Raw genomic sequence first — 12,830 nt, 5'->3', positions numbered from 1 at the left:
TCCAGTTGCATTCACAGCAGACATTACAAGGGCTTTCCTACAGATATCCATTGCAACGAAAGACAGAGATGCCTTAAGATTTTTATGGATAACAGGACCACCTGACACTGAGAACACAAGGCCACGCAAGATGAGGATGGCTCGTGTCATGTTTGGGGTTTCCTCAAGCCCATTCCTGCTAGCAGCCACTATCCGGCATCATCTACAAGGGTACAGAAACAGCCGTCCACATGCTGTTAACATTCTAGAAACCTGCCTTTATGTAGATGATCTGATTGCCAGCGCAGAGGATATTGACGAGGCTTATATGTTGACATCAGGAGCAAAGGAGATCTTGTCCACAGCCAGGATGAACTTGTGTAAGTGGACGACGAATTCTGCAGAACTGAAGGCTAAGTGGCTGAATGGTGGATTTGAATGTATGCCAGAACCTGAAGCACATGGTTGCGTGCTAAAGGTGCTTGGGTTGGTGTGGAGGCCAGATAGTGATGATTTTGTCTTTGACCTTAGACAACTGATGAGCATCTTAAAGGAGCAGGGTAACACGAAAAGAAGCGTCCTAAAATCATCAGCTAGAATATTCGATCCCATAGGTTTCCTGGCGCCATTCACTATACGAGTTAAGTGCCTTTTCCAAGACATGTGGCAAAGGGGCTTAGGATGGGACGAGGAGCTGCCAGAAGACCTCAGTCATGAGTGGCAACAATGGTGCATGGAGCTCCCACAGCTGCATCAGATTGCCATTCCGAGGTGGTACGGAGTAAGCGACTGGCAGAATGCGCAATCTCCACTTCTTCATGTCTTCAGTGATGCCAGTGAAAGGGCATATGGAGCAGTTGCATACCTCCAAGGACGAACTAAGGATGGAAGAACTGTCACCAGGTTTGTTGCATCCAAATCGAGAGTGGCTCCTATAAAGAAACTAACTCTACCACGTTTGGAGTTGATGGGAGCTTTAGTTGGAGCTAGAGTAGGGAGCAACTTGTTAAAGATTCTGAACATGATGCCATCCCAGCTTTGTTTGTGGTCAGATTCCATGATAGTTATTCAGTGGATTCGTGGCTCAGCACAAAAATGGAAGCAGTTCGTTGCGAACAGAGTCACAGAAATACAGTCACTGACAGCACCAGAATCATGGTCACATTGTTGTGGTAAGCTCAACCCAGCGGACCTTATCACAAGAGGACAGACAGCATCCAAGCTGAAAGGAGATGGGTTGTGGTGGTCAGGTCCACCTTTCCTAACATCACCAACACAACCAGAATCAACAGTGGAAGGGTGTTCTGAGGAAGAATTGAAGTCTGAGATGAAGCCATGTCAAGTGACAGTCCAGCTTAGCAACACTGAAGTGACTCAGTCTGAACCACTACTACAACTAGAAGCATTCAGTAAGCTTACCACTGTTTTAAGAGTCACTGCTTGGATCAGACGATTTGTCCATAATTGTCGTGCTCAAGACAAGAAACGAGGAGACCTCACAGCAGAGGAGCTGTCAGAAGCTGAAAGATTGTGGATTCAGGAGGCACAAGGCAAGGTGTTTGCCAGAGAAATAAATGAATTGAAGACAGGGCAGAATATTCACAAGGACTCAAAAATCAGAGACCTTAACCCTTTCCTTGATGAGTACGGAGTAATATGTGTGGGAGGAAGGTTGCAACAGTCAAGATTGAGTGAGAGAGAGCAGCATCCATGGCTGCTACCTACCAACCACCGACTGTCTGACATGCTGGTTATGTGTTGCCACAACAAGGTAATGCATTCAGGGGTCAGGGACACATTGGTCCAGCTGAGAGAAAGATACTGGATCCCAGGTGCCAGACGGAAGGTAAAGAAGATCATATCTGCCTGCATGATCTGCAAAAGGTTCACAGCAACCCCAGCTCAGCAGGTGACTGCACCCCTACCGAGGGACAGGATTGTTGAAGCGCCTCCATTTGAAATTACAGGCATTGACTTTGCTGGCCCTCTTTATGTGAAAACTCGGACCACCGTAGAAAAGGCATACATTGCATTGTTCACCTGTGCTGTGACACGAGCGGTACACTTAGAGTTGGTGTCAGACTTGTCCACAGAAAAATTCCTCCTGGCTCTAAAAAGGTTCGTGTCCAGGCGTGGCCTCTGCAGAGTCATCTACTCAGACAATGCTCAAACCTTCAAAAGGGCTGATCATGATCTCAGAGAACTCTGGGCAGCAATTAAAGAGCCTGAGCTTCTGGAATATTTTTCCTCAAACGGCATCAGGTGGAAGTTCATTGCAGAAAGAGCACCTTGGTGGGGTGGATTCTGGGAACGGTTAATCCGATCAGTGAAAACGAGCCTGAAAAGAGTGATGGGGAGAGCTTCACTGAGTTTTGAAGAATTGTCTTCGTTGTTGACAGAGGTGGAGGCTATATCCAATTCAAGGCCGCTCACATTTGTGTACAGTGAGTTGGAAGAGCCTCAACCGTTGACACCAGCACATTTTCTTGTTGGGAAAAGACTTACTTCTTTACCACCAAAGTCTTTCCACATTGAGAGTCAAGCCACCAACGTTGGCAAAGAGGAACTCACACGAAGATGGAAATATCGTCAGAGGCTTCTGAATGAGTACTGGAAGCGATGGAGAACGGAGTATCTGTTAGACTTGAAGTCTGCACATGCCAATAAGATACCCCCTCCTACTCCGCTAAAGGAAGGAGATCTGGTCTTGGTTGGAGATGACCGAATGCCACGACAGATCTGGAAAACTGGGATAATAAAGGAGCTGATCCCAGGCAGAGATGGACGTGTGAGGTCGTGCACTGTGCATCTTCCAGCTGGGACCGTGCTAAGAAGACCTGTTCAGCGTTTATATCCTTTAGAAATTTGATGGTGTTACGGTCTTCATAGTGGGGGAGGATGTTGTATTTTATTGTTTGTATTTGGTTGTTAACTTGTAATTGCTGATGAATGATTGGCATTGAGTTTAATTGTACAATTTGAAATGCGATTTATAGAACTGCCATTAGATGTCCATACGTTAATTACGTTCCTTGGTTTTTTTGCGTAAATGAAAAGAAGTAGTGAAGAAGAGTGTACTGCCTCAGAGTGTACAAGTGGAGCGACGGATATTTGTTGGTATTTTTAATTAAATGTAACGTTTTGTTAGAAACCCAGGAGTCGGTCTCGTCATTTGCGAACTTGAAAGGCTGCAACGTGGTTCGTGACAACAACACTTTCAAAGGTTAGTCATGCAACACATAAAATGCATCGCCACCCACTCCATTTTGCATATCGGGCTAACCATATGGATCCTGTATCCTCTGCCCTCCTCCTGGTCCTGACACACCTGGACAACAAGAACACCGTCAGAATGTTGTACATTGATTTCAGCTCAGCATTCAATGCCACTGTCCCTTAGCAACTTGTAGGCCAACTACACTGGCTGAACCTGAACACCTCCTTCTGTAACTGGATTTTGGATTCCCTCACTGGAAGACCTCAATCGGTTTGGATTGCCAGACTTCAAGCACCACCACACTGAGCACAAGGGCTTTCCACGGGTGTGTGCACTTCACCCTTACTGAGTTACAAACCATTAAGTTTGCTGATGACACAACTGTCGTGGGTCTCATTAGCAACAAGGATGTGCATTGTGCATTATATTTTGCGTTGGAGGTACGTCGCTGCTGTTCGTGGTGGTTCTGGTAAGTGTAATTGTTTTGCTACCGCTTTTTCCGTCGTGCATTCATGTCGTGTAGCTGTGCAGGTTGATAGATACAATCGGTTGTGTGTTTGTGTAGAGTTGTGTGGCAACTGTAATTATTTTGTTTGTTAAGTAGTATTTAGTGGTTTGTAAAGACAACTGTTCTCTGGATCATTTCCGTGTCCCGTAGCGGGAGTGGGCGTGACTCCGTGAGTTCGATTAATCGCGTCTGGTTGGTTGTTTGTTTTGGTTGCCATTGTTGGTGTAGTTTCGGTTTCGATTAGGAAGTCAGCTGATAGGCAGTAGCCCAGTTTAAACAGCAGCTGGTGACCCGTAGCGGCAGCCTCTTGGTGCGAAGACTTGGGGTGCAAAGACACGGGATTCTACCTGCGGGAGTCCACTGAGGAAGGCCACCGTTACAGTTGTCCTCGAGGGAGCAAGCGTCCAACATGTCGGCCATGAATGTCTTCTATGGTAAGCGAGCCGTGCGATTTCGCCACCGCTGGAGACCTGGGAGCTCTCGCTGCTACAGCAAACTGGTTTATCTTCACCTGTCAAACCTTCCATCTTGCTTTACTTTCTCTGTGGGACTCTGGAACTGCCAGTCTGCTGTGAAAAAAGCTGACTTCATACCAGCCTATGCCTCCCATCTCTCACTGGACCTCTGGCCCTCACTGAAACCTGATCACCCCAGACAACTCAGCCACACCTGCAGCACTCTCTACTAACTACTCCTTATCTCACACCTCTCGTTCTTCTGGCAGAGGTGGAGGCACAGGCCTGCTCATCTCTCCCCAGTGGGAATATTTTGTTCTCTCTCTTCACCTACATGATCTGTCTTCCTTTGCATGCCATGCTGTCTCTATCACTGCCCCAATCACTCTTGTTGTGGTTGTTCTTCATCGCTCTTCTGGCCCTCTTAGCCACTTCCTGGATGACCTTGACATCTTGTTGAGCTCTCTGCCAGGGGACAACTCTCCGCTGCCTCTCCTGGGTGACTTCAACCTGCATGTCAATGACATTCATGCAGGTGGCCTTCTGTTGCTCCTAGAGTACTTTGATCTCTCCCTGTCCCAATCCCCTGCTACTCACAAAGCGGGCAACTGTCTTGACCTTGTATTTTCCCGCAACTGTGGCTGTCCTGTTCTCTCTGTCACTCCGCTGCAGGTCTCTGACTACTTCTTCATTTCCTTTCAACCCTCCTTCAGCACTAACTCTTCATCCCTTCCTGCACCCATTTTCACCTTTCGCCGCAACTTAAAATCTCTCTCACCTTCCTGCTTTACCTCTGCTATTCTGGCCAGCCTCCCTCCTGCTCCACAATTCTTAGATCTATCTACAGACATTGCCACTATCACTTTCCTCTCTGCCGTATCTTCCACCCTTGACTCTCTTTCCTCTGTCTTCTAGACCAGCACGCCCCATTGCTACCCCGTGACTGTCTGATACATAACTTGCTAACAGGACCAAACTGCGGGCTGCAGAGCAAAGATGGTGTAAATTCAAAACTCCATCAGACCTGGATGCTTACTAGTGAATCTTAGCTGCTTTTCAGTCTGCTGTCTCTTCAACTAAAGCCTCCTTCTTCCACAACAAAATACAGTCTGCATCCAAAAAACCACACAGACTCTTTGCCACCTTCTCATCCCTTCTGTGTCCACCGCCACCTCATCTTCCCTCTTCTCTCACTGCTGAAGACTTTGCTTTGTTTTTCAGAGACAAAGTCAAAGCAATCACTGGTAAATTCTCAAAATAAACCTGCCTGGTTCGCACTGGACCTCCCTGCAAAGCTATCCTCTCCAACTTCAAGCCACTCTCTGAATCTGAAGTCGCTGACCTCCTGATATTGCGCAGAGCCACCACCTGCTCGCTTGATCCGATCCTATCATCACTCCTTCAGAACATCTCCCCGCAACTCTCCTCCCTCTTCTCTTATCATCAACTCCTCACTCTCCTCTGGCTGTTTCCCAGCTGCCTTTACAACTGCGCTAATTTCACCTCTGTTAAAAAATTCCTCCCTGGACCCCAATCTGGTTGAAAATTACAGACCAGTCTCTCTCCTCTCCTTCCTGTCCAAAACCCTTGAGGGGACAGCCTGTGATCAACTATCCGACTTCCTCACCCGGAACCATCTCCTCGATGGTTATCAGTCTGGTTTCAAAGTTGGTCACTCCACTGAGACCGCCCTTCTGGCAGTATCTGACGCTCTCCAAGCTGCTAGAGCTGCCTCCCTCTCCTCGGTCCTCATCCTCCTCGATCTGTCTGCAGCATTCGACACTGTAAATCACCAGATTCTACTCTCCTCTCTTAACCAACTTGGGATCAAAGGTGTGGCACTAAGATGGTTTGAGTCCAACCTCTCTGACAGATCCCTATCAAGTGGTCTGGCAGAGCTCTCGTTATTCTCCTCTGCCTCTCTCAACCGGTGTTCCGCAGGGCTCGGTATTGGGTACTCTTCTTTTCTCCATCTACACCTCCTCCCTCGATTCTGTCATAGCCTTCCATGAATTCAAATACCACTGCTATGCCAATGATACCCAGGTCTTCCTCTCCTTTCCACCTGGCGCGTCAGACATCTCCACACGCATTGCTGCCTGCCTGATGAACATCTCTTCATGGATGTATGATCACCACCTCCAACTCATCCTCTCCAAAACAGAGATTCTTTACCTCCCAGCTGGCTTGTCCTCCTGTCACGACCTCTCGATCAAACTGGACAACTCACTCATTTCGCCTAGCTCCTTTGCTAAGAGTCTGGGAGTAACGATTGATGCGAGTCTGTCATTCTCTCAACATACTGAAGCCACAACTCAGTCCTGCAAATACATCCTGCATAATATTCGTAGGATCCGTCCCTACCTCACTACTGACTCCGCCCAACTACTTGTCCAGGCCACGGTGACTTCCTGTTTGGACTACTGCAACTCTCTTCTGTGTAGCCTTCCTGCTAATGCCATCAAACCTCTGCAGCTTATACAGAAGGCTGCTGCATGAGTTGTGTTTGATTTGCCAAAGCGCTCCCATGTATCTCCTCTACTCATCTCTCTGCACTGGCTTCCTATAGCTGCCCGAATCAAATTCAAAACCCTGGTTACTGTGTACAAATGCATCAATAGAACTGCTCCTAGCTATTTACAGGACTTGATCAACCGGTACACCCCAGCCAGGTGTACCCCACCCCTTCGCTCATCTACTTCTGCTTGCTTGGTGGTCCCGCGCACGAAAGGCAAAGCTCAGAGGTTATCGGTTCTGGGTCCGTTGTGGTGGAATGACCTTCCCCTGTCACTCAGAACTGCGGAAACTCTGTCTGTTTTAAAGAAGGGCCTGAAAACCCACCTTTTCCAGATCCACTTCGCCCAAGATCTCTCCAGCTCATCTATGGTGTAACTGTTCATGCATCGTAACTCCAGAAGCATCCCCAGATACAACCTTTATTCAGCCATTACTCTGGTATTGTACTGCTTATTTGTGTATCTTATAATATTTAATAAAAAGAATTTAAAAAAATTGGTGTATCAGGATTTGTCTATCCTGTGTCTTATGCACCTACTTGAACGATGAACCTCGGTGCAGCAAGTGGTAGGGAACAAACTAGGTTTGCCTGAGACTTTCATGCCTGCAGCTATGTCTCCTTCTCTTAATGTAATGCATAAATTGTACTTTTGCTGAGATGTACTTCGCTTAGGACAAAAGCGTCCGCTAAATGAATAAATGTAAATGTAAATGAAATATCATACAGACAGGAGGTAGACTAGCTGGCTGTATGGTGCAGGAACAACAATCTCCTCCTAAATGTGGGGAAAACAAAAGAGATTACCACTGACTTCAGGAGAGCCCAAAACCATCATCCTTCACTGACCATTGACAATTCTGCAGTTAACAGCACCAAATTCCCTGCAGTGCACATCACCGATAACTTCTCCTGGACCATCAACACTGCTTCACTGGCCAAGAAAGCCCATCAGTTCCTCTACTTCCTGTGGAGGCTGAGTGTGCAACCACACATCGTGGGGATGATATGCTACAGGGGCACTACTGAGAACATCTGGACCAGCTATATCAGTGCATGGATGGGATCTGCAATGTCACTGACCGTAAAACCATACAGTGTATAGTGACGACAGCTGGGAAGATCATTGGTACCCCACTCCCCTCCCTACAGGACATCAACTATTCCCGCTGTGCCCGCAAAGCCTCCAAAATTGTGGGTGACCCCACACACCCCTTCCACATCCTCTTCAGCCTCCTGCCATCTGGCAAGAGATACAGGAGCATACAAGCTGGCTCCACCACACCGTGTAACTGTTTTTTTCTCCTCAAACTGTCAGAATCCTGAACTCTCTCAACCATCTTTACCATATCTGACTTTTGTACTCTGACCCCTGGACCCACACCTCCCATCCAGAATGACACCAGCCACTTTAATATGAACTGCACAGAATGTCTTTTTTGTGCCACTGACTGTTTCTGCTGAAACCTCACTTAAATCAGTCTCCATACCAAGTATAGCTGCTTGCTGTATTTTTAATGTATTTCATAAATACATTCTATATCGACCTAAATTAGGTCACACTACTGTTCATTTCCACAAATAATTCTTGCAGAAAACGCCCTTATTTTTTTCACTAGTCACTGTAAAATATGTTTACATTTCTATTTATTGAACGGAACATATCACTGCACTTTATCCCAGATTGTTTTTAGCTGGGGGGTGCGGTGGCGCAGTGGGTTGGACCGCAGTCCTGCTCTCTGGTGGGTCTGGGGTTCGAGTCCTGCTGGGGGTGCCTTGCGACGGACTGGCGTCCCATCCTGGGTGTGTCCCCTTCCCCCTCCGGCCTTATGCCCTGTGTTGCCGGGTAGGCTCTGGTTCCCCGTGACCCAGTAAGGGACAAGCGGTTCTGAAAATGTGTGTGTGTGTGTGTGTGTTTTTAGCTTTTTAGCTTGTTATTGTATGTTTTTAGCTTTTTAGTTTGTTATTGTAAATTTTTGTTGTAGTAATAGTATATGTTGTCCTCTGTGTTCGCACCGTGGTCAAGGAGAAACGCTGTTTGACTCCTATATATGTCCTAAACATATTGTGTGAATGACAATAAAGTAGACTTTGACAAGTAAGTTTGAGTGTTTTAAAAGAAGGAACAGAGACATGCACATGCATGAGACATGATACACAAGGGAACATCAACATCAGAGCTTGTGTATGCCCTTTGCAAGCATGTGCGTCAGTGAAACTGTACACACCAGATTTCTTTTTCTGGTGAAGTTCTGCAGAACAATTATAAAGCATTTTTAATGCTTTACTGCACCTCATCACCAAGTCTCCAAGGAACCAAGAATTGTCTGAAAATGATCAATTCCAACACCTGTTTTTTCCCCATTTAGTATTTGATTCATAGGGATATTTCTATGACGCCCAGTCCAACTAATAATGGAATAATAACCACTGTTTCAGAAAGGGCATCAGATTCCGTTTTTCTGATTTTGGACACACCACTCACATTCTCACTATTGTGGTCAGCTTCGCTGGGACACCCAAAGAGTTCACGCCGGAGCAAGTTGCCATCATACTCCAGGAAGGTCAGGTACAGGTTGCGGAAGAATTCCACGTGTTTGTTCTTCACTCTGAGTTTCTTAGGGGAGTTCCAGTGGATAACCTGTAGGAAGGTCAAATGGAGAGACATGAAGAAAAGCAGCCAGAGGCATTAACATGAACAATTTCAAGAAGTCACAGCAACAATCCACAAATCAAACTTAGGAAGCCAGGTCACAAATGGAGATATGGAGCAAAGGCCACTACACAACATACTTTCCAGTGAGGCAGGGGTAGGGAGGAAACAAAAAGAGCAAGGGCCACAAAGAGGCAAATGGGTCTTCCTGGCAAATTTCCCTGTGAGACTCCCCACTGCGGCTGGGCTAAAAAATACCAAAGTGACCACTAGGAGAAGCTGCTTTAAACATCTGGACAGGGCAGACAATGAGGACAACTCTTGTCTATTGGTTCTGCAGGTTCAAGGACAGCACCCACCTTGAGGTCAGATACGTCCTTGTAACATTTCTCTGAGCGGGTGTGGTCAGACAGCTGTACATTCCAGAAACAGGGTAACTGGTAGACCAGGAAGGGGTTCTGCTTGATGACTGCATTGAAGATGTCCTGTGAAGGCAGTGCGATAGTCTCACATTATTATATAATCTGTGGTGTACACCTAAGACTTTTACCCCACAAAAATTATAATAAATAAATTACATAAACTGCAAGCATTTGTCATGCCTTCATAAGTTTATACAAAAATCATTACGATATATCATCTTTGAAAAGGGTAAGGGTATAGTCTCACCTAAGCATTCTGATATTACTAAAATGACTTATATCAGAGTTTACATCTTACAATACGGCAAGTGTACAGCAGAGGCACCGAGACCAATTTAGCTAAGGACATGCCTTAAACAAAGTATTTCATTGGCGCTGTAACCTTATGTATTCTAGTAAAGATTGTGTTTCCAAAGGCAACATTTCCTTAGTATTCCTTAGTACTTTGGCCCTCCAAGGTACTGAGCTGGACGCGCAGCAAGGAGCCTTCTAAAATATTCTGTTCCGAACCTTTTTTGATAACCACAAAAAACATTCTTTGACACCAAAATCATTTTAATCTGCAGAACCTGCATATCAAATGAGCCTGAGAGATCCAGGCTGACTGTGAGGTGGCCCTTTTCACATAGCGAGCGTGGCGATGAAAAGGGTTTCACTCTGAGCTGCCTGGTTGTAATCCCAACAGCCTTCAGAGGAAGTGAGAGCACACAGCAGGGGACTGTGATACTAGCAATGTGCCTCCAGGAGAGCCTTCAAATTTTAAAAATGCATCTATTACAGCACTCCATTAAAAGAATACTAAAAAAAGCAAACAACCAGCCTTATGCTCCACAATGTAATATTTCAGCATAGTAGTGAAGCACCATTTCTTCTCAACCTGAGTTGTGAAGCCTGACTGGATGCACAAAGGTAATACTACAGAAAGGGTATGGGCACAAGCAGCAGAGCAGCAGCATTGCGGTACTGAAATACAGATCCAGGACATGATTACTGAATAATCAGCAGTTCAGGTTTGATTTTAAATATGGAATTTTTTTTTTTTACCTTTGTAAATGTTTAAGTACTGTATGACTATTGAATCTTTATGAGGGAAAGCCAGGAAAACACATGGCATGAAAATGACCATTGATCTATTTCTGTTTTAATTATTAGTGTCATCATTTGAGTGGGGGTGCAGTGGTGCAGTTGGTTGGACCGGGTCCTGCTCTCCAGTGGGTCTGGGGTTCGAGTCCCGCTTGGGGTGCCCTGCGGCAGACTGGCGTCCCGTCCTGGGTGTGTCCCCTCCCCTTCTGGCCTTATGCCCTGTGTTGTCGGGTAGGCTCTGGTTCCCCGTGACCCCGTATGGGACAAGCGGTTCAGAAAGTGTGTGTGTCATCATTTGTTCCCATATTCCTATTTTGTTTGATACAGTCCAATTCATTTTGCAAATGTGAAATATTACTACTTTTGAGATAATCCATCTATAGGTTAATGTCAACAGAACTACTGTCTCTGGTGGGACAGAGTCTGCATATGGATGAGAGGTGGAACAGCTGGTTCAGTCAGAACAATCTGGAGCCATATACACTGAAAACAGTGGAGAAGACAGTGGATTTCAGGAGGAACCCCCCCAATACTGCCTCCCTCTTCATTTTTAACAATGCTGTATCAGTGGTGAACACCTTTAAGTTCTTAGGATCTACAATTTCTAAAGTAGAAAACCAACACAGTGTCCATCACAAAAAAGGCCCAGCAGAGGATACATTTCCTGTACCATCTGAGGAAGTTCAACCTGCCACAGTAGCTGCTGATCCAGTTCCACACAGCAGTCATTAAGTCTGCTGGGATTGCTGGTAGTGTAGTGGTTAGGGCTTCTGCCTTCGGACCCAAAGGTTCAATCCCCACATCTTGCTGTAGTAACCTTGAGCAAGGTACTTACCCTAAAATGGCTTCAGTAAAATTACCCAGCTGTATAAATGGGTAAATAACTGTAGGTAGATTAACCTTGTAAGTTGCTTTGGAAAAAAGTGCCAGCTAAATGAATAAATGTAGATGTACTCAGCTTCTCCATCACAGTCTGGTTTGGATCAGCAAACAAAAAAGAACAGGACACACCATATAGTCAGGTCTGCTGAAAAGGTCATTGGTTCCAGAGTGCCCTGCCTCTAGGACTTGTACTCCTCCAGAATCAGGAGATGGGCAGGGGAAATTGACAGATCCCTCTCACCTGGGCCACAGGTTTTTTTTTTAACTTTCCCATCTGGCAGGTGCTACAGATCACCGTGCGCCAAAACAACCAGATACAAAAACTGTTTCTTTCCCCACGCTGTTATGTCCATGAACAGCTGATTGTTTGTTAGTCTGTGTAATACTTTCTCCCTATTACTTATTTCCTCTCTCATTATTTATTCCATCCCTCGTTACTTTCTCTTATTCTCTGGCTCTGTCAATGCATCTTTACACTGATTGTATGTATGTATCTATGTATGTGTCTTGTCTACTCTATTGTCTACTCTACACTATGAGCCATTGGGAACCGAAGCCAAACTCCCTGTGTGTGTGTGTGCATACTTGGCCAAATAAATCAGATTCTGATTTAAGTAAGTTGGAGTTAACATAAACCAGAACAGTGACAGCAGAAAAGAAATCCGGTTCAGGTTGGGTGCGGCTATGTCAACCATCAAATTGCTTGCTCAGATATTGAAAGATCAAGCTCTGAGCAACAACATTAAGCTGAGACTATTGAAGACACTGGCGTGGCCTACTGGGATTTATGAATACAAGAACTGGACTCTGAAGAAGAAATCCAAGCGACAGAGGCTTTCGAAATGCAATGCTATTGGAGCCTTTTCAGAGTCAAATGGAAAGATCACATGCCAAGTGAGTCCATCCCACGAGAACTCCAGTTTGAGTTTTTCGGTCATATTACCAGGAATGGAAAGCTGCTGGCACCTACTCTACAGGGGAAGGCACGAGGCAAAACAGCAAAAGGCAGGGCGGAGGTGGATGGATGATATTACTGAATGGACAGGCTCTCACTGGCACAGTGTATCATAATGGCACACAATAGGGAACCATAGAAACAGGGTCTCCACCCCTAAG

At 45.8% G+C, this 12,830-nt stretch overlaps 1 protein-coding gene across 1 annotated transcript in view; it reads right to left on the bottom strand.

Moving 5' to 3' along the window:
* large1 (LARGE xylosyl- and glucuronyltransferase 1) overlaps nucleotides 1–12,830 on the bottom strand; it is a 114,173-nt gene that overhangs the window by 17,436 nt on the left and 83,907 nt on the right. Inside the window, exons 9-10 of the mRNA XM_018756092.2 lie at nucleotides 9,687–9,812; nucleotides 9,160–9,315 (exon numbers count right to left, since the gene is read on the bottom strand). Of these exons, the coding sequence (XP_018611608.1) occupies nucleotides 9,160–9,315; nucleotides 9,687–9,812 (282 nt within the window). The remainder of the gene's footprint in view (nucleotides 1–9,159; nucleotides 9,316–9,686; nucleotides 9,813–12,830) is intronic.

This window comes from Scleropages formosus, chromosome 24, assembly GCF_900964775.1.
Source record: "Scleropages formosus chromosome 24, fSclFor1.1, whole genome shotgun sequence".
Lineage (NCBI taxonomy): Eukaryota > Metazoa > Chordata > Actinopteri > Osteoglossiformes > Osteoglossidae > Scleropages > Scleropages formosus.
The sequence above is the reverse complement of the archived record's forward strand: the minus strand, read 5'-3'. Positions and strand labels throughout refer to the sequence as shown.